A 20,291-nucleotide genomic window follows, 5' to 3' on the forward strand; every position below is an offset into this window, starting at 1 on the left:
TTACTTGGATCAGCCACGGCCCATAGGATTTCGCCATCACTAGCATTAAGTGCCAACCATCCGCCACTTGTCGTAATTTCATTGGATGGGACAAGAGTGAAGTTTTTGCGATCTGTGTTGGGGTTGTTGGTGTAAAGTGTAAACCCTTAAATTTATCAGTGGCTGCTCCCCATGTTCCTCCTCCTCCCGATCCAACTGGTCCTGCTAGCTAAATACAAATAAATAAATTTCTATGTTCTTATTTTAAAAAATATAACAAATTTGTGAATTTATATTTTTTTTTACGACCAAATGAAATTTTATATTTACTATCTTTGTATTTCTAATTCTACCGACGTATTATTAATAGGCAATGGTATGTCTATTAATTTACTTTTTTTTATAAAATAATTATATTTAATAATAATAAATATGAGATTGGTTTAAATGGTAAATATTTATATTTTAATCAAGAAGTTTTTGGTTCAAGTATTTGAAATAACAAAAATATATTCTTTTATAGGTATGTATAATAACGGTATTTTAGAAAAAGAATTTTTTTTCCACCAAATTCCCCCCTCCCCCCAAAAAATCTCCTTTACATAATAAAAGATAGAAGATATTAGAGACAAAATATTCAAACACCAATACTATATGAACAATTAATTTGTGTATAACTCGTAGAGCTATTATAAATAAGTATATTTAGGTATAATTTACTTTACCATGTATCTAAAAATACTCTAACATGTTTATCCATAGTAGTTGGACAAAAGTTATTCGTTAAATATTTGCGGTTGGTGTTGATAGATTGTTGCATGATGCAAACCACACATCATACCCTCCCAATTGATGATGCCATTTGATCTCCCCTGAGTCCAAATCAAGGGCTAGGATTGAATCCGAGTGGTTATCAGCCTCAACACACTCATCCTTATGACTAGGCACTGTTTGGTTGTTCTTCACCACAGAGGAAGAAAAGACAAAAAATACAACAACAACAACATCAACAAAAAAATGACGATAAAGAGAAAATACGTGAAGAAGAAGGAACGCGAAAAAGAAAGAGGAAAATGAGGAGGAGAGGGAACATGAAGAAGAAGACGCTCCGTGCGTAAACGAATGTGAGAAGAAGAAGAGAAGAAGCGTTGGGCAAGAGCGGTTTCATATGGGTTAGACGCCTGTATTTCACGTTTCATTTAATGGTATTGGGTTTTTTTAGTGTTGGGCCAACTTGAATGAATTTAGATACAAAATTACATAGATGTGTAGCATGACTATTTATCATTTTATTAATCAATGGTTATTTCTAACAAAAAGGATGTATTTTAACTTTTTAAGACATCAAATGGACACCAAAATTTGATAAGTGGCGTGAAATTTAACAATACAAATCCAACTTAATTTATTAATAATAATATGAGATTTGCATAAACCTATCTAAAATAATGGTGTTGACTTTTATAACAGAACTAGTTAAGTACCAAGTGATGCACGGCTTGTATATATTGGAACGATATGATTAATTCATAATTGTATATGAATGTGAAATTTTAAACTTTTGAAGTTGACAAATATATTCAAAACAGATGGAACAAATGCATAACATAAGCATAACTAAATAAATAAAGGAAACTAGGAATGTTTCCATAACTTTTCAGAAAATAAAATTGAAAATAAGTAAAACTAAATGTGTACTAATTAGCAGCAAGTAATCAAAATATTCATAAACCTAAGAAGAACAAATGCGTCCAATATCTACATAAACCTCCTCGTTGAATCCTTGAAGATATTCAAGTTCATGAGAAGATTTCTTTCATCTTTGGTCATATCAGCCTATATATCAATAGAGTAAATTTTATGAGACTACTGCTCAACAAAATCGATAGATAAGGAAGCTATAAAACTCAAATTAGCACACAAATAGATAAATAAGTTAAAATAAGTTCTGCAACTTATGCTTAGATTGTTATTCATGACTTATCAGATCTGAAATATGGCTTACAAGTTCACCATCAAGAACAAAATGCTTCCCATACATTTTATGTTGCTTCTCAGGATGTAAATTCCAAATAGAATATGATAATATTAACACCAACAAAACTGACCTGCCCGGTTTTGATGAAAATATGTGACCCGGCGATTTATAAAATCCGGGGCGGGCCATAGTCTGTAAAAATAGATAATAAATTGAATTAACTAGATTCGATTTATGTAGTTAATTCGATTTACTACTTCTGCAGCATATATACAGTAAAACGAATCTAGCTAATTCGATTTACTACTATTATAGCTAAATCGAATACAATTGATTCGATTTACATAGAGATATTTTAGGAAAGACGTGTAACGAAAATTGATTTAGGACATCTGCGTAATTTTATACCGCATTCAGTTTATTAGTGTAAATTACCCTAAATATTTCATATAATTTCCCAATATATCCATATGGCATGAAAAAAGGGGTACTAGTGTATTGTGAGAGTAACAGTAAACCCTATACAGAAAGAAAACAATGCAGTGAGAAACACTCTGGTTTAAGTGAAATAGTCAATGCAAACTAGTATGTTTAATATTTTGAAAACATCTATATAATTATATAACATAACCCAAATTTGAGTACACCTTATGAAAAAACAGCTCTAATTTTGATTGATTGGAAAATATAGACACAAACTCACCTTAGTTAATTACTTCTCCTTAATACAAGATCACAGTGAAACAAAATATTGCTGCAGATTTGGTTGTATCACAACAACGACAATACAACCTTCAAGTTGACAAGGACTACATGGCATTCCTGAGATTTGATTAAAAACGAAAACGTGGCAAGGCCTTGTCGTCAATCCAGGCAGGCTTCTTTGCATTGTAATAGAAAAATGCAATCATCTGAACCAGCTCATCAGCACTTCTCAGTTCTGCAATGGCATCAGGAGCAGTGTTTCATTATGAAAAGAAAAACCTAAAACAACGAGAATGCTGTCTTGGAAGCCAACCAAACAAATACTATGTGAGTATGTGACCTAGTATATTCGGAGAGATATGTTATTTGTATCCGTTCGTGCATCATACATGGAATGAGGTTTAAATCTCTTCAATGTACAAGGTAAAATGAATGTACAAATATTTCTCTGTTTAAAAGGTGAATAGAAAGAGCAGCGATCTCACCTTTCTCCCTGTACACTACTCTGTGTCCCCGCAAAAATAAAATTTGAGGACATTCTTTAACTTTTAGGGCATAAGCCATGTCTCTCTCGATGTTAATGTCAATCTTAACAGCCTATAAACAGAAAATTCAGGGCGTTATATGAACTGCTGTTTAAGGCTTCTAGCAAGTTTGTGGCTTAGCTATATAAGAGAAAAGATTGACTATACCCGAGGAGGTAACCGATTTTTGGCGTTCCAATATACTTTGATTGCTTCCTCCAGCTCCTTCAAAAGTTTCCAGTTATCGCTTGCTCTGGAATAACAATTTCAAACACCAAAGGCTGGTTTTCATGCTTTTTTTTTATTAGTGATGAAAATACACTATATCATTTAGAATAGGGGAGTTTACCTGTTATAGCGTTCAAATACAAGGACAATTAATGGGCTGGGATGGAAAGCGAAAGTCTCCCACTCCAAACAGTTGATCTCTTGAACCCAGTAATCTTCAGTCTCTCCTTCCCAGTCGATTTCATAACCATCTTCTCCAACAACATTCTTGATTGGATGCTGCTCAAAATACTCAGAAGCTCTGATTCCCCACCCAACATCTGCATCCACTGGCCAGTTTTCACTTTCTTCCTCAATCACCATATTCTTTACCCTGTCGTCGTCATCTTCGTCATCTTCCTCTTCTTCATTGTCCTTCTTCACCTCCTCTTCACCATCATCGTCATCATCATCACTACTTTTGGATTCAGAATTGCCACGGACTCTATCCTTCATTATGTTGTCCGGATCCTCCAAAACATCTGATTTTTGCTGCCGAATTGTTTCAAATGTGCGTTCAAGCGAACCACGTATGTAATCTTCCACTGCCATTGCTTCACTTCTACGACCACGCCTTGACTTCCTTGGAATTGTTGAAGGGAAGGCATCAGCAGAACCTATTTTACCATTGCCAGCTGCCACATCTTTTGAGGACTGTGTTCTTGCCTTAGGCCTAGCACTTTTGTTAGAGCCAGGTTTAGCCTTAGGCCTAGCACTTTTGTTAGAGCCAGGTTTAGGTTCACAATCATATTCAGTATTTGAAGGAGATTCTCCTGAAGCATAGCAAGATAATTGCTTCCATGTGCAATGGGTAGATACAGGGGAATGAAACAAGAATCCCAAACGAGTAATGGCATGACTAGATTCTAAACTAGAATTCTGAACATTAACTGATGATAATGGACGCAAACAAGCATCCATTTTTGTGTTACAAAAAGGAGAAGGGCATCTAGGAAGGACATTAGTTTGGAGATACAGCATTTTGATTACTTTACTGTAAAGCAACCAATCAAGCAGGACACAAGGTTGTCATTGAAAGCACATTTTAAGCTTCTGTCTGCCTGTTTCTGCTTAGCCTGGTGTCAAAGAAGAAAAGGAGAAGGGTATCACTATCATAATTCATAAAACAAAGGCTTTGGCAGCATTTAATGCACGACTACGCAAAGAGAACAGAACATATTAAAATCACAAAATTCCAAGAACTTTTCACCAAGTAAAACAGAATTAAACAAACATGAGTACGAAACAGAAGAACCGCATCCCTGACTAGCGGGCAATGCATGCAACAGCACATGTAGTTTCATAGATGTAGTGATTAATTGAAATTTTGAAAGACAGTGTAGGAATCTTCTATAAAGCATTTCATCAAACACCTGGTATGCTCTAAGCGCCTAGCAGAAAATCATGTATATCTAAACTTAAAGTAATGCATGGTGTTTTCTCCACTGTTTTTGAGTGTTGTAGGAATGAAACTTATTCAAGTGAAGGTGCTACGTATTAGAGTAGATGGATCAACAAATGGTACTGGCGCTTTCCCTCATTCTTGTCTTGTGTGATAGGTCTGGTAGTTACTGATACCCGATTGTTTGTTGTTGACCTTAGGGGTTTTTGTATCGTATGGGTCACAAGTTAGGGGCTTAGCTTAGCGCTGTCTTTTTATTTTTTGTCTATTCATTGATAAAGAATTAAAGGCCTAAAAAAATATCTTAAAAGCCCTTAGTTTAATTTTCTTTTTTGATGTCGAACCCTTAGTTCATTTTGAAGATAAGATTTTATTTTTGTTTAATTAACTTAGTTATAGGTGGAGCAAACATTAAATAAAAAACTCAATGATCTTTTTGATAGAGAAGAAACCTTTTGCATGTAGAAATCAAGGCAAAAATGGATTGGAGGCAGATAGAAATAATAGATACCAAAACCATCATAAGAAGAGGAAAGAACAAGAATTTAAAGTGGAGAAATACAAACCGAAACTGGATAGAAGAAACACTAAAGACCCATATCATCTCCCACAAATTATAACATACTACACAATGAATTCAGGTCGAATGGTTAGAATGCAAGGAAATCATTTAGGATTTATAGGGAAAGATGATAAGTAGAATTTGAAAGATGCTTTTGAGATAAGCATTATAGGCAAATTAATTTCTTTTTCAGTACACAGTAGAAAATATTTAACATAAGATAGGAAAGTAAAAAGGAACATCACCCCTGAAAGTTTCATGTATCGAAAAAACTATTGACCCATAAGAGTGCGTGCAAGTTCAAAATTTTAGAGATAATATAATACAAACCAAGTTTTGCTTTTGTCCTAATAGCTTTAACCTGAGATACAATGCATAAAGCATATACCAATATAGATAAACTCAATATACATGACAAAAATATATATATTCTGCACAATCAAAAGCTCATAGGCCAAATCAGTGATAACTTTGACCTGATAAAACAAAGATATATATAAAATTGGATAATAGTGGTATCAAAACAGTTGTCTATGAAAGAAACTGGTGTTAACACATAAATGTTATCAAACAAATTAGATTTAGTATCTTGTAGTGTGATATGATAAAGAAAAAGCTACATAATATCACATAATCTGGGAAAAACAACCTTAGACTTTGCGTAGAAAAAGATATCAGTGTATTCTCAGCAAAGAAAGGGGGTATATGAAGCAGAATAAAGAGAGTGAAGTAGAGGATAGAGAATGAGCTATCTCTAACTCATTCAGTGCAATGACCGCTTATAACATATTTATCTAGATGGTTCTTGTGTCCCCACGTCAGCCCTATTGAAGAAACAGCAAAAAAGGTTGTATGATGTAAAAGACAAAAGAGATATGTAATTAGAAAACCCACTGTCAGACATTACACAATAAATAAAACTAGTCCAAGGAGTGATCTCAAAGTCGGCATCTATACCTTCATCATACAAATTCGGAGCTTGACCAATACTGTCTATGTAAGAATACTGCCTATGTAAGAATCAAGTCTATTCTTACAGCAACAAATTCAACTCATTGATAATTTTTAACAACAAATTCAACCATGATAATTTTCAGCAACAAAAAATTTAGCTAAGTTATTATTTCAGTAAGACAACAACAAATTTAACTCAATGATGATTTTCATCAACAAAAAAATTAGCTCAGTGACATTTTCGGCAACAAGTGCAACAAATTCAGCAAATCCTAGTTCATTCAAGATTTACAGCAACAAGGCAAATTAATTAATTAGCAATTCAAGAACATCTCAAAATACAGGGAGAATGAAAACCTGGAAACGACAAAACAGGGGAAGCGATGATGCAGGGATTCACCAAACGTCCACGGTCCACGGCGAGTTGGCGACTGCGAGGACCCGTAACCAGACGATGACGAACGACGAAGCAAGCGACGACCCCACGAGTTGCTTCTGTTGCCGGCGACGAGACGAGACGAACGACGAGACTCCGGCGAGCGTGACTGAGACGACTCGAGTGAGACTGAGAAAGACGCTAGTGGGCAGTGGCAATGAGAGAGAAGAGAGTTTGTCTGAGAATTGAGTGAGAGAGAGACGTTCCCCAGTGAGTCAGAAGAGTTGGGGTTTTGGTTGGGAGTACCTAGTTACCCACAGTTAATAACATTTTAAATATTTTCATAATCATAAGCAATTCTATAAAATCAAATTTTAAATAATAATTAAATATTTAATTTACTGTTGTTGCGATAGAATTAGGAAATATAATCGGTAATGTCAGAATTACTTTTTCAAAATTAAACTTAATGACCGGTTCTGATATTTGTGAATTCGAATTACAACTTTCAAATTGACCTGATTTTTTTTTACCAAAAACCCTTATGCACCTTTTGGGCCTAAAGCCCATATATGTTATACAGTCTGAGTTTTGCTCTTGTTACCACACCCTTCACCTTCGTCTTCTTCTACACAGTACGTTCCTCTTCCAAGTTCGCTCTTTTCTTTAATAAATCCATAATTGAATAAATAAGGATTCGTCTTTCTCTTCGTTTTATTAGCTTCTTAGTTAGTTTTCACGCATGCATGATGTTACGAATGGAATACACTAATACTCGTTTTTGTTTTCTTTTAATATAAAAAAAAACTGCGATCATCACATTAGAAGTATTCTCCAATCTCCGATTCAAGTTTTGATTGGCAAACTAAAAATTCCGTGTTTCCAATGCATTCATCGCACACAAAATTTTGAATCTTCACAACTGCAATTCTTTGTGTATCTATTGCATTGCATGCTAATGCCTTTTCTTTCTTTTGTTTTCATTAACAGAAGGGAATAAATTTCTATTTGCTTCATTATGATTGTTTTCTGCTGCAAATGTGGAATCCGAATGCAGCTAAATGCTGCAAACATGTGTGTGAATTGCTTGAGCTCCGAAAACAACATTACCGAAGGCCTTCGAAAGCATTTCGAGCTCAAGCATTGCCCTGAATGTGATAGGTACCTACAGCCACCAAGAAATTGGATCAAAATCCAATTAGAATCCAAGGAGCTCCTAGCCTTCTGCTTGAAGAAGCTGCAGAAGGATCTGAATTCGAATAAGGTGAGGATGGTGCATGCTGAGTTTATCTGGACCGAGCCTCATTCGAAAAGGATTAAAGTCAAGCTAAAGGTTCAGAAGGAGATTATCAATGGAGTAATACTTGAGCAATCTTATATTGTTGAATATGTTCAAAGGGAGCAAATGTGTGAATCTTGCTCCAGGGTGCAGGGTAACCCTGATCAATGGGTTACAGCTGTGCAACTTAGGCAACACGTTTCGCATAGGCGAACTTTCTTTTACTTGGAGCAGGTGATTCTGAAGCATGATGCTGCTGGTAGGGCTAAAAAGATCAAAGAGGTGGATAATGGAATTGATTTCTTTTTCTCTAGTTGGAGCCATGGTGCTAAGTTTGTTGAGTTTTTGGGGAAAGTTTCTCCGGTGAGATTGGGCAGCCGTGGCGATAAGCAACTTGTGTCTCATGATCCTAAGAGTAACAACTACAATTACAAATACACTTTCTCTGTTGAAATCGCTCCAATTTGTCGCGAGGATTTGATATGTCTTCCTCAGAAAGTTGCTGCTGGTATGGGAAATTTTGGTCCCCTTGTGATTTGCACCAAGGTTACCAACAACATTGTTTTGCTTGATCCATTTACATTGAGGCATTGTTTCTTGGATGCTGATCGGTACTGGAGAGCATCCTTTAAGTCTTTGCTCACTAGCCGGCAGTTGGTTAAGTACATTGTGCTGGATTTGGATGTTATCAATTCGGCTGAAGCAACTATTGATGGTAGAAAGTATGTTCTGGCCGAGGCTCAAGTTGCTCGCATGTCGGATTTTGGTAAGAATGACACCATATTTTCCATCAAGACTCATTTGGGAAATCTTTTAAGGCCTGGTGATTATGCTCTTGGTTATGATCTGTATGCTGCTAACACTAATGACATTGAATTGGACAAGTACAAGTCCAAAGGACTTGTCCTTCCTGAAGCAATTTTAGTGAATAAGAGTTATGAAGAGAAGAGTGGAAAGAAGCGCTTGAAGCCTCAGTTGTGGAAGCTCAAGTCACTTCCCATGGAGGTTGATGATAAGGGTGAAATTGAAAACGACAAGAAGAACAAGGATTATGAAGAGTTCTTAAGGGGTTATAAAGAAAATCCTGAACTGTGGTTCAACCTATCAGTAACAGAAGGCGAAGAGGCACCTTCTGTTCCGCTGCATGAGGTGATGGCTGCTCTTGATCTGAGTGAGGAGGAAGATGGGGATTTTCTTATGGAAGAGTGAAACAAAGTTCTTTCTTTTAGTTAACTTTCTCTCTTTATGACCTTTTTTTTTGCCTTTGCTGTTATGTAATGTTCAGAGGGTGAATTTTGTTATCACCCAAAACAAAGGTTTTGATATTTATTGCAAAAATTAAATAGCTTATTATTTTATTAAGACACTTTTTGTCAAACCTTTAGAAGAATCAGCAAGTTTGCTAAATTATCCAACCGCCATTTCTCTGAATGATATGAAAAATGACTTAGGGTCAAAAACACCACACACAAAAGGCAGAGTGAAAAAGATGCAGAGAAGTTCTCACAAGAAGCAAAGTAAGACCCTGACCTACATAAATGCAACCATCTTATGGCACTCTGCCTTTAATTATTGTTCAAATTGGCCACCACTTATTACTTAATTGCCGCATCAAACTTAGTTATTTAGTTATTTAGTTAATAATTTATATACTACACGTATTTTTTAAAACGGGTCAAAGAAAAAATTTGAAAACATTTTAGCAGTAGCCACAATTTGTCTGATTGTCACGGTAAATTTTAGAAAGTTAAATGTAATGTTATTTGTATATTTTTTTGGAGTGTTTAAGAATGTTCTAAATGGTTCCGGAACATTTTAGAATATCCTAAAAGGTCCCAGAATATTCTAAAAGATTCTCAGAGTATTCTAAAAATGTGTGGATGTATACAGAAATATGAAGAATAGTATGAAATAATTTAGAAGTATTTAGAGAAATGTGATTGGATAGATATTTGTAGTAAAAGTTTTAGATGATCAATTTAGACCATTGATTAGATTTAATCCTAATCATCTAATAAGGAGGTGGATAGCTATAAATATATAGGAGTGAGAGTTAGAGTTTGAGTGTGTAAGTCATTTGTAACAAACAATTGAGATCCATGTTAGGGGTCTTGAAATTTCTGGAAACCATGACCCGCATGATCTCTTCAACAAATGGATCTTCTCCTCCAAGAGAGCTTTTCTCCCGATCTACCCGATTGTTCTGTCTTCGAAGGTTGGCTTCTAACTTTGAGAGTTTTTCTTTCAGCTCTTTTTGTCATCGTACTTCTTTTCGTAATTCTCTCTCTGCTTCCCATTGTCATGCAGCCTCCTGTTCAAGTTGTTCCAGTCGGCCACGATGGCCGTAAACCAACCCTAGTATCTCCATCGGATGGGGAGGTTCTTCGTCCTCAGGTGGGCAAACTTTCGAATGAATTTGTCGTGGATGATGGTTTCCTGACGTTCCCTCCCCATGGGGGCATTTTCTCTCTCTCTCAGAGTGGAGGTAATGCAAGTGTCAGGTCATCGTTATGGGACTCTAGTTCTGACTCAAATTTCGTATGACCGTCTTCATACTGGTTGTCCGCCATACATAGGTGTAATCTTTCAGGTCCTCGACAATGACGTTAATGTTCTGGGAGTTACCTGAAACAGTGATTTGGGCTTGAACGTGAGGTCCAAACTCCTACAGAGGCAACGTTCAACTTGTGCTGGTGTCAAAGTGTCGCCGTCTGAATTTCTCGTGAGGAGATGAAGGGTGGTATCTGCAAGAGATTCCGATACTTAAATTAATAAATACTTTAGACAGGTTTTTAGTAGATTGGACACTTAAAGTTTTGTTAGTATATTTATAGTAGAAAGATAATCACCTTTTCAAAATAGTTATACCTTTGATGATAGATGACCGTTTTCTTATTCTTGAAAATTTATTGAAATCTCCTTTCTAGATAAAGAAAAGATATTTCAAATAAGTAAAGGATGCCACTTTTTTTGGATGAATTTTTTTATTTTTTTTAGTCTAATTTAATGTTTTTGGAATAAAATATCAACAAAAATTAACAGAGTTGTTGCTGGTGTTAATTGGACGGTATCTAGGACAACACCAACCACAGCTGATGAATTTATGATTGTTGGAATCTATGGTCCTTCTGTGGTTATTGCTCTTAAGAGATTAACAGGAGAGTTAGTTTGGCAAACAAGATTGGATAGCCATGCCTCAAGTGTTTTGACAATGTCTGGAACTTACTATAAAAGGTTTGTATATATCCCTTCTGAGACCATAATTAACAATTTTGATGCTTTGATTGAAAAAAGAATTTGGTAATTAGTGCGTAATGCTGTACACCGGGTAAGATTTCATAGAACAAAAGAAGTTTTCAATTTTTTTTTATTGTATTAAAAATGATAAAAATTCACGTATAATTGTTTACATATAATAAAAATTTATTTAAAAATATTTGCATCTTTTGCATTTGAATTTTCACCATTAAAATTTAAAAAAATACTTTTTCTGTGAATATATTTATTATTTCGTAGGATACTTATTATTTGTTCTTATTTAGCACATTTGTTAATAGAATTCTTATGAAAAATTAAGTACTACCACAGTATTTTTTTTTTTTGTTAATAATTGTTAAGAACTTAAAAGCATATTAAGAAAAATAATAAATAAATTGTAATAAGATTTTTTTCATTAAATAAAATAAAAAATTTTATATTTATCAGATTGTGCCAAACTAAAAATTCCATTACATATATGTCATTTGTCACAATTTATATAAAGCGCTACAAGAGTAATGAGTTTTATTCTTTATTCAGGAATAGTACTATTTGTTGTTACGATTTTCTAGTAAAATTATAAAGAGTATATACTTATTTTGGTCCTCAAAGAATTTCAATTTGGACATTTTACTCTCTAATTAAAATTAATTACTCGATTGGTCCCTAACAATTAATTCTGTCAGTCACTTAGATCCTTTACTCCGTTAACTCTAACGGAAGACAAAATAGTCCCTGACAATTCTAACAGGGGACAAAATGGTCCCTGACAATTCTAACAAGGGACAAAATGATCCTTGACCCCTTTATTCGAAAACGACACTATTCTTCCCCAATTTTTATCATATCTCGCATAACTCTAACATTCATACTCTCCTTCTTCACCTTCACAGTCTTCTTTTCCATCATTTCCTTCCTCCTATTTAGCTCCAAGATTAACCCATGGTGTAATTGTCACACGTGTCGCACCTACCTCGACATGTCATGGACCACACACTTACTAAATCTTTGTGACTGGTACATCCACCTCCTCTACACTTCACCCACCAAAAGCATCCACTTCCACGTCTTCGATAACACCACTGACGTTAGGATTTTTGCTAGTAAAGAATTTATAAAAATATTCGCGTTGTAGATATAGCTTCTAAACTAACAGAAATCCCTTCGTACAAAAGTTTTGGTTGTCACAAGTAACAAACCCCTTAAAATTGATAACCGAGTATTTAAATCACGAGTCGTCTTCTCAAGGAATTGCAGGGAGGTATGTTCTTATTATTGGTTATGAAAAAGTGTGTTTTGGGGTTTTGGTTTAAGGTAAAAGGTATGTTGAATGACACTTAAAATAAAATAATAATAACTGTAAAATAAACTCTTGACAAGATATGAAATTTCGGAAGTCCTATACTAGTTACTCCTATAAGAATGGAAGTTAATCCCACTTAGTTAACCCTTGCGTAAGCAAGGGAAAGTCCAGTGAATCAGTTGGTTAGATTTTCCAAGTCCTAGCCAACTCCTAAGGAGAGACTAGAGTTAGTGGGATTCAAATTAATTAACCGACATAACAATCAATCATGAATAGTTGATAACTCAAGAGCTTCCAGTTAATCAATTAAAGCCAAGAATATAAAAAACTAAGTAAAATCATAAATATCTGGAATACCTCCAATTCATTCAAAGCAGTAAAATCTAACATGGAAAATATTCATAAGCCAATTGGGCAACATAAATCAAACATAAATAAAAGCATTAAAATATATCAAAGTAGAAGAGAAATCAAAATAAAAGAATATTGAACCTGATATGAAGAGCTAAATTAAATCCTTAATTTCTAAAAATCTTAATTTCTAAATCCTAAGAGAGAGGAGAGAACCTCTCTCTCTAAAAACTACATCTAAAACTAAAATTATGAATTATGATAGCCTAATATGAATGGATGCAATCCCTCTACTTTATAGCCTCTAATCTGAGTTTTCTCGGCTGAAAACTGGGTCGAAAACAGCCTAGAAATCGCTGGAGAAGAAATCTGCCACGCTGGTTTTTCGTCCCTGTGACACGGCCACATGGAGCACGCGGTCGCGTCGCCTAGCGTCAGAGCCACTATAGCATATTATATATCAAATCGAAGCCCTAGACGTTATATTTCTAACGCAACTGAAACCGCGTCATTTGGACCTCTGTAGCAAAAGTTATAACCGTTTGAGTGTGAAGAGGTCAGGCTGGACAGCTTTGCAGTTCCTTCAACTTCTTGTATTCCTTCCACTTTTGCATGCTTCCTTTCCATCCTCTAAACCATTCCTGCCCTGTAATCCCTGAAATCACTTAACACACATATCAAGGCATCTAATGGTAATAAGAGAGGATTAAACATAGGGAACTTAAGGCCAAAGAAGCATGTTTTCAATCAAAACACATAATTAGGAAGGCAAATGTAACCATGCTAATAGTATGAATAAGTGGGTAAAGAGTTGATAAAATCCACTCAATTGAGTACAAGATAAACCATGAAATAATTGTTTATCAATCACCTCCAACCCCGACACGTCCACGACATCCTCAAGACCAAGTTCGACAACTATTCCAAGAGTACACCTTTTTCCACTCTCCGGCAAGCAATACAGATTATTGGACATTAGGACATCATGATAAGATTCTCCTTCGATATCATATGCAAATTCTCATTTGAAATAGACACCGAATGCTTCATTCCTTCTTTTCCAGAGTCCAACTTGGCAGACAGCTTTGACCTCACATCCAAGCTATTAGTACAGCGAGCAATGTCGTTGTTGCCACTCATATGGAAACTGAAGCGATTACAAAACATTGGTTCAGAGAAGAAGTTGAAAGAAGCGATCGGAGTGGTGGACAATGTGGTCATGGTGATGATAGGGCAGAGGAGGAGGGAGATGGCAACGACGATGACGGGTCTTAACAAATCAAACTTGCTGTCAAGATTCATGGGATCCATCGAAGACGATAATTAGTTGAGAGACATAGGCATTAATTTCCTGAATATGAATTGGTTGAGAACAAGTTGAGGATTTTTTTTTGTGAACATTAAATTTATAGAGTGTGCATTGTGTAGTTTGAAGTTACATTGTTAGACTGCTAGTGTTATGCGAGATATGATGGAAATTGGGAGAGAACAGTGCCGTTTCCAAACAGAGGAGATCAGGGACCATTTTGTCTCCCGTTAGAGTTGTCAGGGACTATTTTGTCCTCCGTTAGAGTTAACAAAGTAAAGGACCTAAGTGACTGACGGAATTAATTGTTAGGGACCAATCGAGTAATTAATTTTAGTTGGGGACTAAAGTGTCCAGTCTAAAATTCTTTGGGGAGCAAAATGGGTATACACTCAATTATAAAATGTATTTAAATTAATTAAATAATAATAAATTTTTAAAAAAATTTATAAAAAAATTATAGTTATTAAAATCGAATTGGTCGGTTTGTTCGACCGAAAAATTGGTGAATCGGATCTTATATTAGTCCGATCTAATATTTGGATCGTAAGATAAAAAATCAAAACGAATCGATCAAATTTGGAGTAAACTGATAAAATTGGTCAAATTTGATAAAGACCGATCCAATCAAACCGTTTAGAATTTAAAATATTTTGAAAATGTTTGAGGTAGGGTTCAAACATTTGTCCTCATCTTCAATAAGAGACATTTCCTTCACAATCACCACGCTGTCTGTAAACCCCGGTTAAATTAGTTAATAAATTAGTTTTTAATAAGGAGGATTAGAAATGTGAATATTATATTAAATTAGGATAGAGCTCATCGAAACGAGAATTTTGACACCAATTTCGAAGAAAACGGTCCAAAATTGGACCGAACGGGCCGAACCGGTTGAACCGGGCCCGAACCGGGCTGTCGGTCCAACCGGACCCACACTTTTAATGAGCCCGAAAGCCCTTCTTCTCCATTTCACCAGCTGCAGCGTGAAAATGCCCAGGGAGGAGAAAAACACTCCCGAACCCTTACGGTAACATTCCAACCCCCGTAACTTCTCCGTCCGAGCTCTGATTGCCGCACCGTTTGCGGCCACGCGTCCACCGCATCGAGCTCTACATTTCTACCGGAACAATTTCATTGGTAACTTGTTTAATCACTCTCAGCTTCATCTTCCCCCAATTTTCGAATTTGAAGTGGGAATATTGAATTTCTTTGATTTCTGATGTTTTAGGATCCAATTAGCTTGAGAGAAACGTTCACTCTTGCTTATGTGAAGCTTGGGTAAGGTGAGGATACGATAATTCTATTTTATTTTCATTGAATTTGAGCTTTGAGTATTAAATTATATATATATGTGTTATGAATGTGTATTAGGTTGTGAATAAATAATTGGAGATTGAAATTGTGAATACTGGAACTTGGAGGAAGCGGATTAGTTAAGTTTTGAGGGGCTGTCTTGGTTTTGAATAAATAGCTTTGGTCGTTACGTGGAAATTGGCTAAGGTATGGTTTAGGTTTCTTGCATTTAATATATAATGTTCTGTGAAAACTTAGGCTAGATGACCATAGGATAAGTTGGAATGCAGGTGTATGTTTAATATTTAGTAATTTGTCGATGAATATAATTGGTTGAAGTTTATTGGATAATTAGTTATTAATTTTGGATGGTGAATGTTGTTATGTTAATTTGGAGAGAATTATAGTTGAATGTTATTGTTGATGAACATGGTTGGTTTGGTGCTTGTTGATTAATTAATGATTCGGTGAATTATTGATTTGAGGTATTTTGTGTTAAAAGCCTAGGATTTGTGAACTATGACTCTTAGTTGAATTTTGGTTGTTGGATTTGAATATTGCATGAGTTTAATTGTTGATCTGAGGTAGATTTTTTGTGGAGATTGTTATGATAATGAGGAAGGATATGTTGAATTGAAAAGGAAGCAGGTTTGGACCCGAAAAGGGTGGCAAAGTCCGAGTTTTAGAGGAGATGCTGCCGAAATTTTATAAAAAATTAGAGATTTTGTTTATATGATTATTCAAAAAGATTTAGATTCAAAGGTTATATGGTTTGATTTAGAGTTATTAAGAAAATGAGTATGTTTTAAGTTTGATTCATTTAGAAAAGAATGAGTTATGTTTTGAATTGGAACTATTGATGGACGGAATGGGAGGTGTGATAATGAAGGATAAGGATTGATGTATGATGATGAATGAAATGCGATTGAGAATGATGTTGAAGTTGATAAATTATAATTGAATTATTTATATGGCTTATGAATTTGAATAATCTGAGATACGAGATTCCCTGGATTAAGTGCCGTGGCTTGCCACCACGTGTACCAGGTTGAAAACTCGATACTCTGTTGACCCTACGACGTAAGTGTGTGACCGGGCACTATATAAATTCCCGGGAATGTTACCCCCGTTGAGTATTATTGATTATTTGAGAAAAACTATGCATAGACTCTTGGGGATGCACGTCGGGGGACAGTCTAAGTACAATTCAGACTTGTCGGGTTGGTTGGATAACCGACAGATGAGCCTCATCAGCCATAGGACAGGCATGCATCATATGCATATTACTTGAACTACTTGCTTGTGTATTAACTGGGTGTGCCTAAATGTACTTGCCATGTTAAATGTATATTTGTTATCTGCAGTACTTGTAACCTTCTTGTGCTTGCCTTTGTTTGTTTACTTGTCTATGAAAATGCATGATGGAGTTGGAGGTAAGGAAGAATGACAGAATGGGATTTAGATTTAAGGTTAAGTTAAGTTAGGTTTAAATATCCTTAGTAAACCACCTTTTATGGCTTCTATTTAATACTTTAAGCTCTATAATCTGAGTGTCGGCGTTCTAGGATTGCCTCTGGCATTCCCAGGACCTTATATATTATGTGTGTGGCACCTTTACCATACTGAGAACCTCCGGTTCTCATTCCATACTATGTTGTTGTTTTTCAGATGCAGGTCGAGAGACATCTCGTTAGGCGTCTGGACCCTTGAAGCGGAGTGGTTACAGGGTTATTTTGTTATGCTATGATGTGTATATATATACTTGGTTTTCTCTCCGCATAACTTGTTCTTTTGATCCTCCTAGAGGTTTATGGAGAGGCAGGATTGTGTATATGTACTTTTGGGTTCTGGATATGTATGTATATATATGTAAATATTCTCCTGCCAGTCTTGACTTCGCAGGCTGAGTTAGGAGCTTGTTATTTTGTATCTTTGGCACTCTATTCCTACTTCTGTTATCGTATGTTTAATAGTTATGGTTTCCTTAGCACGCAGGTTAACCCGTTCCTTGTGCGTTGCGCTTTTATTTTGCGATTTTGTTTCCTCTTTTCTTCGCGGCTCCTAGCATATTATAATTCTTCTACTATTATATGTACTTATTTGATTTTAGAGGTCGTAATACCACACCACCTCTGTTTTACGGCTTAAGCGTAAAGCTTAGCGTGGTAGGGTGTTACACTGTCATCCTCAATATAAGAGACATTTCCTTCACAATCACCACACTATCATGCTTCTTCTTAATATATATGAAAATTATAATACATATAGATATTTTTTATCAAATAATTTATTTTTATTTAATAAATTTTAATTTAAATTATAAACTCGCTCATTCTTAAATTAATTATATTTTTATTTAATAATAATTATAAACTCATTTATTTTTCTTTTCATAATTATATAATATCTATTAATATTATTTTTGAATAAATACTTGTAGTATATAATAGTATAATAATAGATATAAACTAATTAATAAATTATTAAAATTTAAAAATAACAGTTATTTTAATATAAAAACAAAATAAAATTTTTTATGATAAAGTAAAATTAACAAAATACTTATTGTTCATATTTCATATTATTTTAGAATAGCTAGATATTCTTAAAATATTAGTGAAAATATGATGTATATTAAATTTTAATTTTTAATTTTTAATTATTTTTTATTTTTATTTATATAGGACCGCCGGATCAATCAGTTCAACCAGTGATCCGTCCATTAAACCAATAATCCAGTAATCTGATCGATTAGATTACCGATTCAATTCTAACAACTATGCCAAAAACTAAATTTAAAAAAATAAATAATATTTTTCTTCATCAATATATAAATCAAGTTAGGATATTGTATTTTACAAAAAAAACACATAAATCGTGACTGATTCAGTAGCAAATATAAATACATATAAATTATGCTAGGCCAATAAATTTTTTAAAGTTATGATGGTTATCAGTGGCTAAGAGAAGGGGGTTGAATTTTAACCCCTTTTTGGATTAGTAGCCTTTGCTGTCCTTCAGATCACTTGAAGAGATATTTCTTATTTTTGTCTCGTGTCTAGCCACGAGATTTTTTCGTTTTGTCTTGTGACCAGCCAGGAGATATTTTTCAGTTTTGTCTCCTGTGCAGCGGAATCAGAAATGGAGTAGAAGAGAGAGAAAATTACACCAAGATATATCTTGGTTCAGCTGCAAAGTGCAATGCAGCCTACATCCAGTCTCCATCACAATAATGATGGAATTTCACTATAATCATCCTTGATTACAAACACCAATTCTCCCTAAGAACTACCCTTCCTATCCAGGACAAGTCCAGAATCTAAACCCAAAGACTGAATCTGACTTGGTCACTGCCAAACTTCCAACTGCTAAGTGCTAACCCAATTTGCAAGGGGATTCCCACAGAATCATGAAACACAACACAGATGTACAAATGACCTCTAAGGACATCTATGGCTTTTTCTTTTAATTTTGCACTCTCTGCCTTTTTTCGCTCTATAGCTTTTTCTTACAAACCTCACTGTTTGTCTTTTTCCATGAGACTCAAGACAGACAAAATTAAATAGAAAAATACAAAACAGAATACATTGAAAGAGAAGAACTTCTATTAGCTTAAGTAGTTATGTGAACACTGTACCTTGCACTCTCACTCCTTTCTTCAAGCCCTGGTTGTTCTCCCTTATTTATATAGGGGGAAGCCTCCATGGTTGAAACCATTTGGATCAAGCTAAACTTCTTCTTCTTCAAGAAAAATCGGTTCGGCCAGAGAGAGAGAGGGAAAAAAACCGAATGCTTTAACCAACATGCAATTACCTTTGTATTTTCCTTTTACACCAAGCTTCATCAATTCGAGCCATCCCTCCTTGCTTGCACTCCAAGAAGGACTCCTAGTCCTTGATGCTTCTTGATGCATGACAATTTTTTCTGCTCAAACTTCTGCAAATTCTCCACGTAGCTACAGTAGCTACCTCCTGTGGTAGTTGATTAAAAAGTTGAGACAAGCCATCCCTCAAGGATCTTCTTCTTCTGACCAAAATCTTCTCTTCCATTTTTGGTATGGAGAGTTTGAGCTTACTTCACCAAATCTTACCTTTCTTGGTGAAGATCTCAGTCACAACATACTTTTTATTTTCTTTTTCTTGTCATCATTGCGATGGTCTTGTTGCTTGTTTCTCCTTCCTTTCGGTAGCTAGCCATAGCTTTCATGCTTTATCTGTGAAGTGACCGAAGTAGGAGAAGAGAGATGAGAGTAAAGAAAGAGAAACTTGAACAATAATTAATGAATGTGATAAAGTGAATTAAGTTTCCCATTTCTCTTACTTTAGGTAGCGTGTAGCATTGATGATGTCCATCAAATCAAGTGTTAAATCTCTCTCATGTCTCTAATGCAAGTTAATTGAATTTGAAATCCATCCCAAATTAAAAATGGGATCCGTTAGAAGCATTCCTTGCTTTCTTTTAATATTAGTTTCAGACCAAATACTTTGGTCTTGAGACATAAATTTTTAATTGGGCTTATATCACAAATTCTGACCCAAATAACATAACAACAATTTAGCCATAAGGATCAAAATAATTTTGTATCAATATTAAATGTATTTTTAACACAATTAGGCTTGCAACAATTTTCTTTCCTATTCGGCCCAACATCAAAATATGTACAGCAAAAATTAACACATATAAATCCATATCAAATTGATAATTATGTCGATAATCATATTAATAATGTTTAGTCATCACTAATATTAATTTAG

The 20,291-nt window shown here is 34.9% G+C and overlaps 2 protein-coding genes and 1 long non-coding RNA gene across 6 annotated transcripts; 2 read left to right on the forward strand and 1 right to left on the reverse strand.

Moving 5' to 3' along the window:
• Positions 1–1,485: 1,485 nt before the first annotated feature.
• LOC112797763 (thioredoxin-like fold domain-containing protein MRL7 homolog, chloroplastic) lies at positions 1,486–7,075 on the reverse strand. Of its 4 annotated transcripts, none has more exons than XM_072236180.1 (7): positions 6,729–7,075; positions 3,536–4,529; positions 3,355–3,439; positions 3,148–3,259; positions 2,661–2,897; positions 2,088–2,149; positions 1,486–1,815 (listed from the first exon to the last, which is right to left on the reverse strand). In XM_072236180.1, exons 2-5 carry the CDS (start codon positions 4,432–4,434, stop codon positions 2,791–2,793), a joined length of 1,203 nt encoding a protein of 400 aa, XP_072092281.1. In that variant the 5' UTR covers positions 4,435–4,529; positions 6,729–7,075; the 3' UTR covers positions 1,486–1,815; positions 2,088–2,149; positions 2,661–2,790. The 4 variants fall into 4 exon arrangements, with proteins under 4 accessions (XP_072092281.1, XP_072092282.1, XP_072092280.1 ...); XM_072236181.1 differs by lacking the exon at positions 6,729–7,075 and adding an exon at positions 6,067–6,222; XM_072236179.1 differs by lacking the exon at positions 2,088–2,149.
• A 268-nt stretch (positions 7,076–7,343) lies between these two features.
• On the forward strand, positions 7,344–9,388 carry LOC112797765 (uncharacterized). Its single transcript, XM_025840845.2, has 2 exons — positions 7,344–7,382; positions 7,738–9,388. Exon 2 carries the CDS (start codon positions 7,766–7,768, stop codon positions 9,233–9,235), a length of 1,470 nt encoding a protein of 489 aa, XP_025696630.1. The 5' UTR covers positions 7,344–7,382; positions 7,738–7,765; the 3' UTR covers positions 9,236–9,388.
• A 5,821-nt stretch (positions 9,389–15,209) lies between these two features.
• Positions 15,210–17,480, forward strand: LOC140184504 (uncharacterized). Its single transcript, XR_011881499.1, has 4 exons — positions 15,210–15,381; positions 15,473–15,527; positions 15,616–15,744; positions 17,206–17,480. It is a non-coding gene; the product is annotated as an uncharacterized lncRNA (long non-coding RNA).
• Positions 17,481–20,291: the final 2,811 nt, after the last annotated feature.

This window comes from Arachis hypogaea, chromosome 4 (genome assembly GCF_003086295.3).
Source record: "Arachis hypogaea cultivar Tifrunner chromosome 4, arahy.Tifrunner.gnm2.J5K5, whole genome shotgun sequence".
Classification (NCBI taxonomy): Eukaryota; Viridiplantae; Streptophyta; class Magnoliopsida; order Fabales; family Fabaceae; genus Arachis; species Arachis hypogaea.